The sequence below is a fragment of the Amphibalanus amphitrite genome, unplaced genomic scaffold (assembly GCF_019059575.1).
Source record: "Amphibalanus amphitrite isolate SeventyFive unplaced genomic scaffold, NRLGWU_Aamphi_draft 000210F_arrow, whole genome shotgun sequence".
Classification (NCBI taxonomy): Eukaryota; Metazoa; Arthropoda; class Thecostraca; order Balanomorpha; family Balanidae; genus Amphibalanus; species Amphibalanus amphitrite.
Window position 1 is genome coordinate 155292 of NW_024881705.1, and position 17350 is coordinate 172641.

The 17350-nt window shown below is 51.5% G+C and overlaps 1 protein-coding gene across 2 annotated transcripts in view; it reads left to right on the top strand.

Annotated features, from left to right (window-relative positions):
- The window catches only part of LOC122385153 (laminin subunit alpha-2-like), a 51639-nt gene that overhangs the window by 9586 nt on the left and 24703 nt on the right, over window positions 1–17350 (top strand). For both annotated transcript variants that reach the window (XM_043373222.1, XM_043373223.1), the window contains 18 exons: window positions 2818–2924; window positions 3770–3953; window positions 4865–5004; window positions 5307–5398; window positions 5866–5995; window positions 6335–6475; window positions 8388–8561; window positions 8969–9141; window positions 9394–9528; window positions 10205–10319; window positions 10595–10735; window positions 11357–11553; window positions 11825–12018; window positions 12323–12561; window positions 12803–12914; window positions 13184–13485; window positions 13701–13865; window positions 14135–14295. In XM_043373222.1, the coding sequence (XP_043229157.1) occupies window positions 2818–2924; window positions 3770–3953; window positions 4865–5004; window positions 5307–5398; window positions 5866–5995; window positions 6335–6475; window positions 8388–8561; window positions 8969–9141; window positions 9394–9528; window positions 10205–10319; window positions 10595–10735; window positions 11357–11553; window positions 11825–12018; window positions 12323–12561; window positions 12803–12914; window positions 13184–13485; window positions 13701–13865; window positions 14135–14295 (2902 nt within the window). The remainder of the gene's footprint in view (window positions 1–2817; window positions 2925–3769; window positions 3954–4864; window positions 5005–5306; window positions 5399–5865; window positions 5996–6334; window positions 6476–8387; window positions 8562–8968; window positions 9142–9393; window positions 9529–10204; window positions 10320–10594; window positions 10736–11356; window positions 11554–11824; window positions 12019–12322; window positions 12562–12802; window positions 12915–13183; window positions 13486–13700; window positions 13866–14134; window positions 14296–17350) is intronic.

The window sequence follows — 17350 nt, forward strand, 5'->3', positions numbered from 1 at the left end:
GGGACTGTATACCGCACCGGGCGTACACAACTAGCAGCGGGAGATGAGAGTTTGTCGTGCTGTAACGAGTTATTCGTCAGCCTGGGCGTCACCGCAGTTTGCTCAGAGAACTATGAGAGACATCATAAGCAACTTAGAACCTCCCCTTACATATGTTGCAGACTCAAAAGAGACGTTGTTTTTAATCACGCTGCTTCTTTTCACTGCACCTTTTTCATGATGCTCTAGCATTCATACTAAATGTCTCCTGCTCTGTTGCGAACACGAATTCTCTCTATATAACACGAAATATATACGGCTTTATTCTATGCGAGACGAGTCTGCCACACATCTCGAGCATTGCACTTCCGCCTGTCGGCTGTCCCAGTTTCTGCCATCCGGCTCAGTGGACGTTTTACATCCGGCACCCGGCGTGATGCCGCATGGCTCCTTATCCTGCCTACGCATGCGCTGTACCCATGGAGTTCCCCTGGCATGTAGATTGTAGTGGGACCAGTCCCCTGATTTGCATTACATGTCTTTACACTCGGTCGCTCTGCGAATCAGCCTTCTCGGCCGCAATGTCTGGAATTTGATGCTCGTTCTCCGCGAGCATTCCATCATTTGTGCCGTATCTAATTTTCCTTCCTCCAGTACTCCAACATTTCCATCCCGATTCCCTGTATCACACCCTTTCCATCTCATCTCCGCATTGCGGTGCCTTATCACGTATGTACCTACCCCGCAACCCCGATCCAGTATCAAGTATCGTATGCCTACCCGTCCTCAAAACTCGTATACGGTATCCTGCGCCTGGTAACCCAACTCTCATCACCGGATCTCAAATGTCCACGTCACATTTATATGCGTGTATGCGTGTCACATACGCGTGCGATTTCAAAGAAACTTTGTAGCTTTGTTTCTTCACCCAGCAATCTTTCGTGTCCACTGTCCCGTGAATGCTATGGCCTGTGAATTTCCGCATGCAAAATTTCCCAATTCCCGGATCCCCATCGGATAATAAAGACGACAGACGTCCTAATCCTCCAAGCCAGCATCTCTAATCCAGAACCCCAAGGATCTTATCCCACACTCCCATCCCGGGTCCCACACTCCCATCCCGAGTCCCACACTCCCATCCCGAGTCCCTCAACCTGTCCCGAGTCCCACCTGTGGGAGGGCCGGCCCGCCCGCCGCGCGCTGCGCCAGCGCCGGTGCATAACTCATTAGTTGAGCGGCTGTATCCAGTTGCGACCGCGCACGCCTCAATGGCGGTGGCATGCGCGCGGGTGTGCCGCGTGCGAGGTCGGCTGGTCGGGAGAGAGAACACACCTCGCTGGAGGGGAGTGGTGACCTCTCACAGTGGTAGATACAGTGAGCCTCAGAACGGTGATTGTATCACTGAGCTGGGAACCACCAATGTACCGATTGAGCTCATATGATGCTGATAAGCATTTGTGATCATCAAAGAAGATTGTATGAGCTGATAAGCCTCTGTGGTGCTGATGTGCTGATATGCGAGTAGCTGATGCCGACAATTTTTCCCCTGGGATGCGATGGCTATGAGGCTGGTTCAGTAGGATACTCTTATCCAAAAGTATCCTATGGAGATATAATTCTAACGAACCTGTATGGTACAGATACCACCGAATCTCGCACGATACCAGTACCGGCATCATGACAGGGTACCGACTCTGGGCAGATCGTGACACGTTACCGATCCCTGGCGACCCCACACGGCGGCGCCGGCATTGTGTTACCGCACCGTCGGACCCTCTCAGCGTTACGCACGTCCCTTCCAGAGCTCCGCACGTCCATTCCAGAGCTCCGCACGTCCATTCCAGAGCTGCGCACGTCCCTTCCAGAGCTGCGCAGAACGAGGTCGGTTATCGGAGATCTGGGACGGAGATAGGGCGTGGAGTTGCATGAATGGAGCTAAAGCATGCATGGCTTGGACAATATTGTATTGGATTTCGTGAGGCGAGATAAGAATCCTTGACCGCGTGCATGCGTCTTGTCAGAGGTTAGTTTCCACTGTGTCTGCTCTGAGTTAAGACTTAATGTTATATATCGCCTATCTTTGAAGGATGAGCAGCTAAGTAATCATAACAAGCACATTTTTGGTGTTCAACATCGGCCGTTTGTAATGGGGCTTTACATTTCTGATAGAGGCACGTTGCCGTCGCCGACACGGGGCTGATCTGCACGTGTCAGCACGTGCCCGCACGGCCGAGTCGGCCGCTCTCTGACCCGTGCCGCCGGTGTCAGGTGTGTCGGACCCGGTGTCAGGTGTCGGCCGGCCGGCCGGGCGTCCGGTGCACATGAATCACGCCTCTCTGGCCAGCTCTGCCCCCCCCCCCCCCCGCCGGGGGAGGTGAGAGGGAGGAGGGGGAGGGGAGGGAGCTTCAACACCTGAGCCGTTCGCCGGCACCCGAGCCGGTATCGGCGTGTGCGCCACCGCGGCGCCACCGGCTCGGTACCCTCGCCCCAGCCCCTCGTCCCGCCCCGGTCCCACTGACCCACTGGGCTGCGGTGGGCGGCGCTTCATCAATGACAAGTGGACGAGGGACAACATAGGAATGATACGTGTACTTTGGAAATTGGCATAATAAGACGTTGTAAATAAGGAGCCATTCCTGCACGCTGCAGTGACAGTAGGATGCCTTGGACAGAAGTCAGATAAATAGCTTGGCATTTGAAGCTCAATAATGACGAAATGAATGAATCAATGAATTACCTGGGTACAGCAAATGTAATATGGGCGATCAGTGACACCCACCCATACCCCCTCTGTCTCAGGCTGACTCCACCTGCCTCCCCCCCCCCATCTGTTGTCAGGGTGTCGGTGCAACAAGCTGGGCTCCACGGACAGCACGTGTGACATCATCACGGGCGCCTGCACCTGCAAACCGGGCGTGGTCGGACAGCAGTGCGACCGCTGTCAGGTGAGCAGTGAGATCGCTTGCATGGCAGGGGAGGACTGTTACCGTTGTCGGTAAGCACTGTAGTGATGAACAGAACAGGTGCAAACTGCCAGGTGCTGTCTGCTGACTGTCGTAGATATGCAAGGACTGATGTGATTGGTGATACTGATTGAGATCACCTTCATGGTGAGGCTGTGACCACTGGCAAGCAAAAAGTATCTTATCAAGTATTGACTGTGGTAACAGTCATAGGAATTTACTCCGAGTGAAATACCTGTTGGGTAACGGACTGGATCTACCATTAACCCATCTATAGAAAGTGTGGTTGCTGTTTCCTCCAACGTTATATCAGAACAAATGCCTATTCGGTACCGGGATGTGATAGCAAATAATCGCCATCTATTAGCGAGTAGAATAGCACCCAGTCTACAGATTCACAATCTAGTGAACGCTGTCTGTACGGACCATGCTCAAATGCGGTGAATCAGCGCCTCCCGTCCCCCGTTAGCGAGTCAGCAGGGCGTTATCTGTCTGATCTGCGGTCTGGTGATTCAGACTGCAGATCGATTTATGGTTACCGATATACTCGGTGAGAACTGGACAGGGAACCGTATTGACTGCTGTGGACTTATTCATCAGTTTATGACCGCGACTTATTGTGACCCTGTGTGGCTACTGGCTAGGCATGCCGTTGCCACTAAGGCCCACTGCGATCTAGTGCGTCCCGCTACTTTTATAAAGATGACAGTGACCCTCTGTGACCTCAGGAGGGCTATTTTGGCCTGGAGTCGGGCGCCAACTGTCGGCCGTGCGACTGTGACCCCCTGTGACCTGTTGTGACCTGGTGTGACCCTGTCTGACCTCAGGAGGGCTACTTTGGCCTGGAGTCAGGCGCCGGCTGCCGGCCGTGCGACTGTGACCCGGAGGGCTCGTCGCCGGCCGTCTGTGACCCGGTGACTGGCCGGTGCCGCTGTAAACCCGGAGTCGGAGGGGAGCGGTGCACCTCCTGTCTGCCCGGCTACTTCCAGCTGGCCGCCGGGGGCTGCCAGGGTGAGAGCCGGAGCTTCAGGGGGGGGGGGCTGCTGGGCTGGCTTGGAGATGGGTCTGTTTTACTCAGAGAGTGGGCAGTAAAATAAAACGGGTTGTAGGAGCTTTTGTATTTCATTTAAAGATTATCCGTTGCTATAGAACCTTGATTGATTTTGTCGTATCTGTTCGAGTTATCACTGATGGTTAATATTGGTAATAATTCCCTTGATCCCGATCATTTTGGCTCACATCCGAGCATACAAAGACCGATTCAACCCGCTTAGATGTTGCCAGCTGCTCAGAGGCCCGATTGTGAACTCTGTTGTGTGTTTGCTTATGTAGTGCCGAACCGTCGAGCAGTCTCCCATGAGCGTGCGCGCGGTGTCGACTCGGTTACAGGCGGCCTCCTTAGTGCGACCGCCGCTGTCACCCCGTGTTTTCACGTTATAATAAACAGTGTGTCACTGTACGTCCCCACATCGTCAGTCTCATAAACAGACCTATCACGGTCCATCGCCCACCGGCCGGCCCATGCTGACGGGGCACTCCCCGTGCCCCGGTCATCGCCTCATGACCCCGGCTGCCCTCATGGCCATCTGCTCTACGCCCACGTATGAGTCAACCGTTTTGTTTGCACACGCTGACGTGGTTGTGATACTTTCTTCCTCTGTGACCCTTATCCTAGCGCCCTTCCTGACTAAACAACCCCGCCATCCCGGTTCGCTTCCTCGTTCTCAGTTATCCATGCCTCTTTACGGGTGTTCCCGGTGCAGTCTTACCATACCCATGCATCCCATGTACCATGCATCCCATGTAATCCCTTCGGCCTGTCCCTCGCGGCCTGCTACCCTCAGCGGCTCCTCTGAACTGCTCCAGCCACCTCCCGTTCCGTCCGACACTGTCTGTACGTCTGTCTGTCCGTCTGTGCACAGAGTGCCTGCCGTGCAGCCAGCCGGGTCACCTGTGTGACCCGGTGACCGGTCAGTGCGTGTGTCCGCCCAACACGGTGGGTGCCAGCTGCGAGCGCTGCACCCTCGGCCACTGGGGCTGGAACAACGTCAACGGATGCCAGGTAAGGAGACAGTGGTAACATAATCCTTTTATGGTATGTCGATACGGTGATTTATGAGTGAAAATGCCTGGTTCATACATTAAAATCAGTATATTAAGATAGATAAAGAATGAAGGCAGAATGCTCATCGTCGTTATTCGAGAGCAGAAAGGGACTCATCCCCTTACGAGTTTGCGACTTTGGTGGCTAGCTTAGTAACCGTTTTTCGGATCGCTGCTCTCTCAACATTGCCTAAACCAGAGATTTACTCTTTATATCAACTTACTCCACTAACGATTCTTTTGTTCGTCCTCTCTGTACAGAAATGCGACTGCGACCGGCTGGGCTCACAGTCCAGTGAGTGTGACGTCACTACCGGCCAGTGTCGCTGCTTCGACGGCTTCGGCGGACAGAGGTGGGTGTCCAGACCCGGGGGAGGGGGGACAGAGGTGGGTGTCCAGACCCGGGGGAGGGGGGACAGAGGTGGGTGTCCAGACCCGGGGGAGGGGGGACAGAGGTGGGTGTCCAGACCCGGGGGAGGGGGGACAGAGGTGGGTGTCCAGACCCGGGGGAGGGGGGACAGAGGTGGGTGTCCAGACCCGGGGGAAGGGGGACAGAGGTGGGTGTCTGAAGCCGGGGGCGTTCCAAAACCCATCGCGATCTGCACAGCAACCTATCTGATATTGATCTGCACGTACAGAAGCGTTCCTCGGGATCATGCAGCGCATTCCTGCATGGATGCGCGAGATTGTCATACATTAGCATCCATCAGTGTTCGGATCCTGCTCCGTAATCTATCAGGTGACATCAGCGCCCCTTTTTGGGACAATCTCCACCCATCTCTCGCCGCCATCTGGTCTGACACTGTGTCGCATTACGCAGGTGCGACCGGTGTCGGGCCGGCTATTTCGACTTTCCGCGGTGCCAGGCGTGTCGCTGTGACCCGGACGGGTCAGAGTGTGAACCGGACGGCAGCTGCGGCTGTGACCAGACCGGACAGTGCCGCTGCAAGGTAAGGATCTGCACAGGGACGGGAGATAGAATAATGGAGTGGATTTAATGGTGGATTCAACTGTCAAATGATGTCACTTATCAACTGATATTGAATAGTTTGAATGGAACGATGACGGCATAAGATAAACAGCGTGCATACTGCGTTCAATTCGGCCTGGGTGCAATACGGCCTACCTTTCCGTTAAGTGGTTTAAAGAGAGGTGACAGCAACTGAGCATCTAAAATTGAGTTAAGAAATCGAGTTTATATCACCTATCGCTTACCGTTCCAATCACTCACTTCGCACACCATATCTGACAAGCGGACCTCAAACTGAAGCGCTCTCTTTCCCTCGCAGAAAAACACACTCGGCGAGAAGTGCGACCGTTGCCTGGAGGGAACGTTCGGCATGTCTGCCGACAACCCTGACGGCTGCACGGCCTGCTTCTGCTTCACCAGGAGCGGACAGTGCTCGCAGGGAGAGTTCGTCTGGGTTCCGGTAAGTACGGGCGCAGAGAACTGAGTGGTTGTGTGGGGACATTTAAACGGATTTATACCTTTTATGAACTGTATTTAGTGTGAGTTGGCTTCTACTGGGATGAACGTATGCTAATAACATGCAGTAGTACGGGCAATATTGATTATTGATATTTCCAGTTGAGCATAATGCTGCATCAGTATCATGCTAATGTCCGAAGCTCATTCAAATGATGCTTACAAGCCTCGCAAAAGCCGCTCAGCTCCACATTATAAACCCGTTTGATTTGAACTGTGTGCATGATAACGATGACGTTCATCGTTCATTCATTCTTGTAGCCCTCTAAGTTATGTTTCTTTTCACTCGTATGTCCCTTCGTTTGAACTACCTATTAGCTATATTCTCTTCAATGTAGTTTTTAGCTGCTTCTTCGTCTTCGTTTTCCCTATCTTTTTTTTTTAATTTATCCACCAATGAAACCATGATCTACAAAATTGGTGCCCAGCCCTTCCTCTCTCAGTCCTCTTTCCCGGCTCTCGTTTCCCGCACCCTCTCTGACGGCGCCTGTTTCAGCTCACCGTCATCAAGACCAAACGCACCGTGGTCCTGGCCTATAACGAGACCGGTGACTCATTCTACACACTGCCTGTGGTGCCCTGGAACACACAGGAGATCTGCTACATTCACGTACGAGCAGGGCTGCTACAGGAGCAGGCTATGGCAGAGCACCGCACGGCACAAATCAGGCTCCCAATGAATGGCTAATAGTTGCACCGCGCCACGCCAATGTAACGCACCGCACCGCACACAGCAATGTTAGCCGAGGCACAGCAACTGACAGCGCTGTCACCAATCACTGCAGTGTGCAGACGTCGCTGAGAGCGTGCCCAGGCAGACATTTCATTGTGGCTATTCACCGCATCGCAGACCTCACTGGGCGACAATGCACCCTCCCAGCCTGGCTACTGTTGTGCCTACTGTGTCCCATAGAACTCACATAGAAATGTTACGCATAGCATTGCACGAAGACCTGCATCGGCAAGCAGCTCTGCAGACCGATGCTCAGCCCTCACTGCATCAGAGAGCGCGCATCAACCTATAGTTGGTCGCTGTGCGTAGTTCGCCACCTGCAGCGATTCACTGCGAGACGCCGTTTTCGGCGAGTCATTCTCGCCCGCATCGTGACCGCTATGGCACTTACAAGAGCACGGGAGAGCGAAAAACAACACCCCCCGGTGTGACCCCGTCAGTTCCCACCATTCGTCTTCTTTTATCATGCATGCGTTCAGCACAGGCGTGACCGCCGGACTTTGGAGGCTTGTTTGCACTGAAGGCGCACCGCTGCGCCGCGTACTTCACGTCAATGCACCCTGCTGTCTTCACTGCCGCTAGTGCTGCTTTGTGTGCTCTTAGAAGCGCGCTGGCATTCACTGCATGTGCATGATCACAATTGCCCTTGCACCTCAAGCATGCGTCGTGTTATGCTGAAATTTCGTTCAGTGTGAGATGTGACTTTTTATTGATTGCGACATCAAATTTGTTTGCGATTTTCATCATTCTTTCAGTAATTTCCTTTTTGAAATATATGATTGCTAACGGGCTATGGTTGATCTGCAAAACATTTTACTATCCTTTTGTCCTTCTAAACTTCTTAGCTCTCTTGGGTCTGTAAACGTCTGAGATATCTTCGTGATTCCGGATCTAAGCCTCAAGATAATAAGTAACTTTTACTACTCTTTCGTTCTTAACGTTTTTGTTTTCAGTCGAGCGCAATTTTATTTTTTCGCTCAACCTTATTTTCTCCCTCATTGCCTTCTCTCTTTTACATGATTGGCTACCCCTGATCGTCCTCTCTGCCCCGTACGCCCCCCCCCCCCAATTACCGTCTCCACCAGCCCATCCGTCCCTCTTACTCCCCCCTCCCCTCCCTCAGCTCTCTCTACCGGACAGCCGGGCGGTGACGCTGACCGACGACCAGACGCGTCTGAATGTCACCAACTCACTGCGCGTGCTGCCCGGATACTCCGGTGACGTCACGGTGGGCCTCAAGTACCCGTCCGACGCGCCCATCTACTGGCAGCTGCCGCCAGAGTTCCTCGGAGACAAGGTGGGAGTGGTGCGGGAATGAATGAATGAGTGAATGAATGAATGAATGAATGAATGAATGAATGAATGAATGAATGAATGAATGAATGATTGGATGAATGGATGAATGAATGAGTAATCGAATGAATGAATTGATACATTAATGAACGAACAAAAGAATGAATGAATGGAGGCGTTAATAAACGAATGAATGAATGAATGAATGAATGAATGAATGAATGAATGAATGAATGATAAATGGTTTGTGAACGATTTAGTCGGTTAGAGTTGAATAATGGTGTTTTAACGATGTAAGCTTTGTCATTTTATGAGAATTAAACTTATGTGTTGACATAATTTCAATCGATCATTTTCATAAAATCTTGAAATAAGAATTGGCATTTTATCGACATTGTGCCTTTGCCTCAGGTCCGCTCGTACAACGGCCACCTGCGGTTCCGTTCTCGGAGTTTCGGCGGCTCCCGGCCGTTCCCTGCCAGCATCCTCTCCAGTTACCCGCTAGTACAGCTGCAGGGGAATACCCGACTGGTGCTGGAGCACTACCCGCCCACCACCAGCCCCGACGGGTTCTACCAGGTCAAGTGAGTAGTGTGAGAGTCAGAGTTCTTGAGAAGCCTTCTGTGATGAGTAATTATCAACTGCGATTTAAATGTATTGTGCATCAGTTGTGAAGTTGGTCGATTTAAACGCGATGTATGTGCCGGACGATATCAGGGTTTGACACTAGCCGATCCACATTTTATCTTCAGAGAGGTGGTTTATGTGCCCACCCTCACAGTTCGTGTTATTATCCCCACTTTTTAACCCCAGCCCATTCTCCTCCGCTCCAACAGACTCCACGAGAACTTCTGGCGTGTGAAAGGGGACCGCCGGGCTCTGGTCACCCGCGAGATGCTGATGGTGGCGCTACAGAACACACAACACGTGCTAATCCGCGCCACCGACTACATTGACGCTACGCGGGCCGAGTGAGTTCTGGCGCAGGTCACGTGGTTTATGGGGGAGGGGCGGAGCTAGCAGACAGACCGGGGCCGAGTGAGTTCTGGCGCAGGTCACGTGGTTTATGGGGGAGGGGCGGAGCTAGCAGACAGACCGGGGCCGGGTGCTCGACCAGCTGTCATCGGGGCTAATATTTAGTGATTAGCAGACGTCCAACCCGCTTGACGGAAGTTTATGTCATGGTTAGATGGTCAGTGTTATGAGTCGATGCTCAGTGATCCAAACATGTGATAGCAAGCGGTTCTTGTGGACGTTAAAGTAAACATGTGATTTGAGGTACTGTAAACATGGTCCATCATTCGCAGTAGTTATAAGATACACCATTTAGGGTAATAAGAAGCGCTTCTGACGTTACTGACTTCGGAGGACGGTGTGCGCGTATTCTTTGAAGTCAAACATTATTGATAGTTGAAGTCATTGACATTGTATGCCTATGGCAACATGGACGTGTGTCATTCCATTTCACATTCTGCTGCTTTCATCAGCGTAAACTTTTGGCTCGAAAAATCGTCTACTGAGACGCATATGCTCTGCATATTGCTCAGAGCAACAGATAAGCTCAATTATTACCCGTCTGTGCTGTGCAGCTATATTACTAGTTTTCCGGCATATATCACTGATCTCTGCCCTCGTTACCTCCATCAGACTGTCTGAGGTCAGCTGGGACATTGCTGAGCCGACGTACGGCCACGCCGGCAGCACTGCCCTCGGTATCGAGCGCTGCGCCTGTCCGAGGGGATACAACGGATCCTCCTGTCAGGTGAGACCACCAGCGGACGGTGACGTCTTAGTGTCATCATCAGACTGATTTATTTTAAATTCGCATTGCCATCAACGGAATATTGCTTTGCGTAGAGTACCTAAAAGCTTATTTTCAAGCAATGCTGTTTCATGATACAGTAATTAACGGTAAAAACTCGATCTAAAAATAAAATATTAGTTCTAAATTTTATCAGGTACTTTTGACATTAACGATGCAATTTCAATTTGCCTCATACTTCATTTTTTTTTTTTTTTACTTACCATTTCGCACAGGACCCGAGTATCGGCTTCTACCGCTCGTTCACGCCTGGCTACAGCAACAGTGAGATCATCATCGACCTGGTGGGCGAGTCGGTGCCGTGTCAGTGCAACGGCAGGTCACAGGTCTGCGACCCCGACACCGGGCACTGTCAGGTGAGCGAACTGTGACTCCGACACCGGGCACTGTCAGGTGAGCGAACTGTGACCCGTTATAGGGCACTGTCAGGTGAGCGAACTGCGGCCCCGACACCGGGCACTGTCAGGTGAGCGAACTGTGACCCCGACACCGGCCACTGTCAGGTGAGCGAACTGCGACCCCGACACCGGGCACTGTCAGGTGAGCGAACTGTGACCCCGTTATAGGGCACTGTCAGGTGAGCGAACTGTGACCCCGACTTATAGGTCACTGTCAGGTGAGCGAACTGCGACCCCGACATAGGTCACTGTCCAGTGAGACATGGGATGCTGCCGGGTAGGTATTGTAAGATAAGACTTAGGGATTAGGTCCGTATCCAAAAAGCTTAGCAATGATGCCTTCTGGAACTCATGATAAATTCATGGCACTTTTGGGGACACATAAGCTGTGTGTGGATGAAGAAAATACGAAAAAAAATCAATAAAAAATTAGTCTGTTCCGGTAACCTTTAAAAATATTACGGTTCATCCCTTGCTTTCTCAAAGTTCGACAAGCGATCGTGCTTACACTGTTGACCGTCTTGTATTTGCATGTTTCCTCACCAACTGACTTGACACTTTCACCCCATCTGTCCACAGAACTGCACGGACAACACCTCCGGCCAGCACTGTGACGTGTGTGCCCGCGGTTACTACGGTAACCCGTCCGAGGGTCCGTGCCTGCCGTGTCTGTGTCCCACCGCCCAGCTGTCCAACGCGGAGACGTGCTTCTCAAACTACCAGGGCGGCTTCCGATGCCAGTGTGATCCCGGATACACGGGAGAGCGCTGTGACCAGTGAGTGACCGAGGGAGGAGGGGAGGAGTGGGAGAGGGTGGAAGGGAGGGAGTAAGAACTAGAGCTATTGAATGAATGAATGAATGAATGAATGAATGAATGAATGAATGAATGAATGAATGAATGATCCAGTGACAGTTTTTTCTGCACATACAAAATACAATATTGGAGATTAACTGCAGCCTCTGTACATGAATCTGCAGCATATTAGAAAATATTATGTACGCTGATGTGAAGGAACGTAACATCTTTTTTCTTTGTTTCCGTTCAGGTGCGCGTTCGGGTACTACGGCTCGGCTCTGGAGCCGGGCATCGGGTGCAGGGCGTGCGCCTGTGACCCGGTGGGCAGCATCGGTAACACGTGTGACGCCGTCACCGGCCAGTGTCCCTGTCGGACCGGCGTGGTGGGCCGCGACTGTACCCGCTGCGCGCCCCGGCACATCGTCACAGAGCGGGGATGTGAAGGTGAGGGTCGTGGAGGCGGGTCAGAGCTGTGAAATTGGGAAGCTGCTGTCGCCGATGTGGATGGTGAATGGGAGGCGAAGTCTCAGCCTTTGTGAGGCTGAAGCCTGTTGCAACTAAAAGGGACTGCGAAGGCAAATGTTTTGCTATTGTTGACATGTTATCTGAGCCGCTCAGTTGTCAGGTCAAAAATGAACCCATATATCCACTGCTTACCCTATTCACCATTAAGTAATCTTAAACATCTGTTCTAAAGGCATGCCATGACGACAGTATATAACCCTTACCCCTCCCCTATTTCCTCCAGCATGCCAGGACGGCTGCGTGGAGCTTCTGTTCGAGAGCCTCGACTCCCTGTCAGCCATGGCGTCTGCTGTAAACCTGACCGGCGCCGGCGGCGCGCCCTGGAGACGCTTCTACCAGTTCTCCAACACCACCGAGACGGTCCGGGAGGAGGTACAGCAGTACCAGGAGAGCCAGCTCACACTCCGGGCCATGTACGAGACGCTGGAGCTCGACAAGTACGCCACCACCATACTCATTCAGGTCAGTTGAATAAAGATGTAAGGAGGATCAAGAAGGAGAGAATGGGATTGGAATATGTCTGAGATGGGTTTGATTCGGAAACCTGTCTTGTACTACGTTTTTCCGGATGTCTTTTGCCTCCAAAGATTTCATGAATTTATATGGCGATCACTTGTGGATGAGAGCAGCGTAATGCCATTGTAAAGACAACACTTCCCTAGCCCAGATGTCTTTTCTGTGACATGCCTTTCTCATTTTGCAGGCGGAAGATCAGCTGAACGCCCTGTCTCCCAAAATGGACGATGTCAGACAGTTCCGGAACGAGATCGAAGAGATTTACCAGGAGGTCAAAAATACCCAGTTCCAAGCTGAAGGTAAGGACACAGGGGCTTTATGGTGTTCCTGTCTTCTTAAGTATTATGGTCTCATTTTCTTCTTGAAACTTGTGTCAGCTTCGGAACCTCAGAAAGATACCAGAACAATCGTGGACCATCCCACGACATCACACGGTATTCTAAACGAAATGCGATATGCGTTTTAGACTCTCACTAACTGTAATATAGGAGATGGAACAGTGCAAAGAACAATATAATCTCGCCATCCTTGACTCTTGACGCTCTCCACTCTCTTGTCTCCGTCACAGACACGGTGGCCAAGCTCCGTAACTATGCCATCGGCGAGACCTCTTCAGCGGGCGTCCAGGACGCGCTGCTCGAGGCTGAGGCGCTCCTGGCCAGGATGCAGACCGTCCGGCTGGAGCCCGCCATGGCTGCTGCTGAGGCTGAGCTGCTGAGCGCCGCCACCCTGCTGAGCCGGCTGAGAGACATGCTGAGCAGCAGCCCCGGCCGGCTGAATGACACCAGGGAGCGGCTGGAGCGGCTGAGTGAACGGCTGGATGAGATGACCAGACTGGTGGCTGACGGAGTTCGACAGCCGATAGCGGAGGTACGCTTCGGGACGCGCGGGAACTGGTGGTGCAATGGGAGACGGTGGACCAAGTCCTGGGGTGGTGGTTCCTCTGCAAATTTCCCAGATACCTTGTATTCTTTAGATCATAAATTATGTAACTGTCTAAAATTGCTGAAAGCTTAGAAAACACCAGCTAGCAGATACATTATGAATGCATCAACCATCTGACCGCGTTTCCTCCCATGGCGCAGCTGGAGCGGCTGCTGCCGGCGCTGCGGGAGCGTCTGACGGAACTGAGAAACGACCAGCTGGCGGTGAAGGACCTGGGTAACATGTGTGACGGCACGCTGACCAACACGTCCAGCCTGCTGGCGGAGACCCGTCTGCTGTATGACGCCGCCAAGGGAGATCTCGTCGTGAGTCTGGGATAGGAGCTGAATGACGGAAATGAGATATCGAAGCATAACGAAGGGAGGAGGGATAAAATCGATTTTGTCGTTAAAATGACACGGTTATTTACACACATCAAGCCGATTTATAGCATGAATTTCTAGCTAATGATGCCAGCTGATCGCCACCTTTTAGATTCATTCATTTTGAAGGCTGTTGTCGTCAATACTAACAGTTTTCAGAATTAATAATTACTCGGCTATCACCCACCTAACCTCTCCTCCCATCCTCTCAGGACCTCCGTGACCGACAGCTTGAGGTGGAACGGGCCGAGGAGCGACTGCGGCGGCGAACAGACAGTTTCAGTGAGCTCAGTGAGGACTACCGCATCCGATACGTGCTGCCGGCCCAGGTGCACGCCGCCACGCTGACAGCGCAGGCCGAGCGGCTGGAGGGGTGAGTGAGACGGGAGCGGGGATGGTGCTGGAACATGATGGGCACTGGCACTGGATGGGCAGAGCCAGTCGAGGGATGACGGCTTACTCGGAAACAACGAAAAATCGTTATTTTGTCTGTCAACACCGCTATCATCTGTTGGTAACTAATGCAGTTACCGCTTGTTATCATCTATTGCTAAAATAGTTACTCAATATTCGTTACATTTCCTATTTTTGTCGCGATAATCGTCCGTTCCTATTTGAAGTCGTGCGGTGCAGCATGCATCCAGGCGTTACCACTCCCGCCATCTATTGGGAAATAAAGACACCACCACGCGGCACAGCATCATTCAGGCGCAACACGGCCCGCCATCTATTGAGAATTGTATGCACCACGCGGCACAGCCTACCTACAGTAGGGTGTCCCAAATTTCACGAAGTTTTCCAATTCACTTAGGATACACCGGGATCCCGTTCCTTGGTTCATTTGAACCTCACACGCCAATTTATAGAGTAAACTACCGGTAAACAAGGTTGCCGCTAGTGCTCTGAAGTTTTATTTGCATTTTGGTGTTATATGATAATGCAGCGTTGTAGTCTCCGAAAGCAAAATGGGACATCTGTGTAAGCAACGTAGCAATGTTACCTTCTCCGATGCTCAGTGATGCTCAGATCTCACGCACATTGCACACTGATGAAGATCCGGGTATATGCACGCATACACAGGTGTGTAACTGTGTGTGTGCGTGCCCGTATGCGTCCATATGTGTGTATGTGTGTGTGTGCGCGCGCGACTGCGTGCGTGCCTACCGGAGAGAAGGCAATGCCCGCTTTAATCTGGGTGTGAGTGATTTCATGCGCCGATGATTTTGTTCAGGAGTAAGTGATCAAATACAGGTCTCAGGTTGGTAGGTACTTCAAATGTCTCGCTTCAGATCGAACCGTCTGCGGCAATGGCACACCACATAGACGCAGATTGAACGGAATCAAATTTATATTGAAGCGGTGGGTATTAAGTTCACCGTACCCTGCTCTGAGACCGTCTACGCGTAACATCATTGTATCCTGCTCCGAGATCCGCATAAACAAACATCATACCTTGCTCTGAAAACTGTCTAAAACATCGTACTCTTCTCTGAGATCCGTCTTAAACATCGTACCCTGTTCTGAGATCCGTCTTAAACGTCGTACACTGCTCTGCAATCCATGTAAAACATCCTACGCTGTTCTAAGGTCCATCTACACTCTAGTCTACAGTCTACACGTAACCTCATCGCACCTTGCTGTAATATCTGTCTAACCACTACAGACCAATGTAGTCCTTCGTGTGACCGTAAAGCGACCTGTGCCATGCCACCACCTGGGCCAGCGCCTGCAGCTGGTCCTCATCTGCCGTTCTGTCCATCGACTCCTGTGCGAGCTTCACTCCGCGATCCGCTCCATTATTCACAACTGCCAGACTGTTGATGTATTTGTGAACTGCGTTGTAACCTGAGATACTTTTGCATTTTTGATAGGCTCTTGCAACCATTCGAGGGCGCACTCATCCAGAATCTTGATGAGTGCCCCCTTGAATGGTTGCACCCCGCTATGAGAATCATAGTCACTCATCCAGAATCTGGACGATTGCGCCCTCGAATGGTTGCAAGAGCCTGTCAAAAAATGGGAAAATATCTCAGGTTACAAAGCAGTTCACAAATACGTCAATTCTTTTCCATTATTCACAACAGTCTGGCAGTTGTAAATGATGGAGCGGATGGCGGAGTGAAGCTGGCACAGGAGTTGATGGACAGAACGGAAGATGAGGACCAGCCGCAGGCGCTGGCCCAGGTGGTGGCGTGGCACAGGTCGTTTTGCGGTCACACGAAGGACTACATGGGTCAGTGGTAGACAGATATTATAACAGGGTGTGATGACGTTACGTGTAGACTGTATAGTGCAGATGGATCGTAGAGCAGCGTAGGATGTTTTAGATGGATCTCAGAGCAGTGTGCGATGTTTAAGACGGATCTCAGAACAGGGTACGATGTTTTAGACGGATCTCAGAGCAGGGTACGATGTTTTAGATGGATCTCATAGCCGGGTACGATACTGTTGACGGATCTCAGAGCAGTGTACGATGTTAAAGACGGATCTCAGAACAGGGTGCGATGTTTTAGACGGATCTCAGAGCAGGGTACGATGTTTTAGACAGTTTTCAGAGCAGGGTATGATGTTTGTTTATACAAATCTCGGAGCAGGATACAGTGATGTTACGCGTAGACGGTCTCAGAGCAGGGTACGGCGAAGGTAATACCCATAGCTTCAATATCAATTTGATTCCGTTCAATCTGCGTCTATGTGGTGTGCCATTGCCGCAGACGGTTCGATCTGAAGCGAGACATTTGAAGCACCAACCTGAGACCTGTATTTGATCACTTACTCCTGAACAAAATCATCGGCACATGAAATCAATCACACCAAGATTAAAACGGGCATTGCCTTCTCTCCGGTAGGCACGCACGCAGTCGCGCGCGCGCACACACACACACACACACACACACCCACACACACATACACACACATACGGACGCATACGGGTACGCACACACACACGGTTACACACCTGTGTATGCGTGCATATACCCGGATCTTCATCAGTGTGCAATGTGCGTGAGATCTGAGCATCACTGAGCATCGGAGAAGGTAACATTGCTACGTTGCTTACACAGATGTCCCATTTTGCTTTCGGAGACTACAACGCTGCATTATCATATAACACCAAAATACAAATAAAACTTCAGAGCACTAGCGGCAACCTTGTTTACCGGTAGTTTACTCTATAAATTGGTGTGTGAGGTTCAAATGAACCAAGGAACGGGATCCCGGTGTATCCTAAGTGAATTGGAAAACTTCGTGAAATTTGGGACACCCTAACCTACAGGCGCAACCCTACCGCCATATATGGAGCAATAACCACACCATGCGGCACAGCATCATTCAGGCGTAACTACTACCGCCATCTAATAGGAATCATACGAACCATGCGGCACAGTATCACTCAGGCGCCAAGTGCTCCCGCCATCTATTGACGA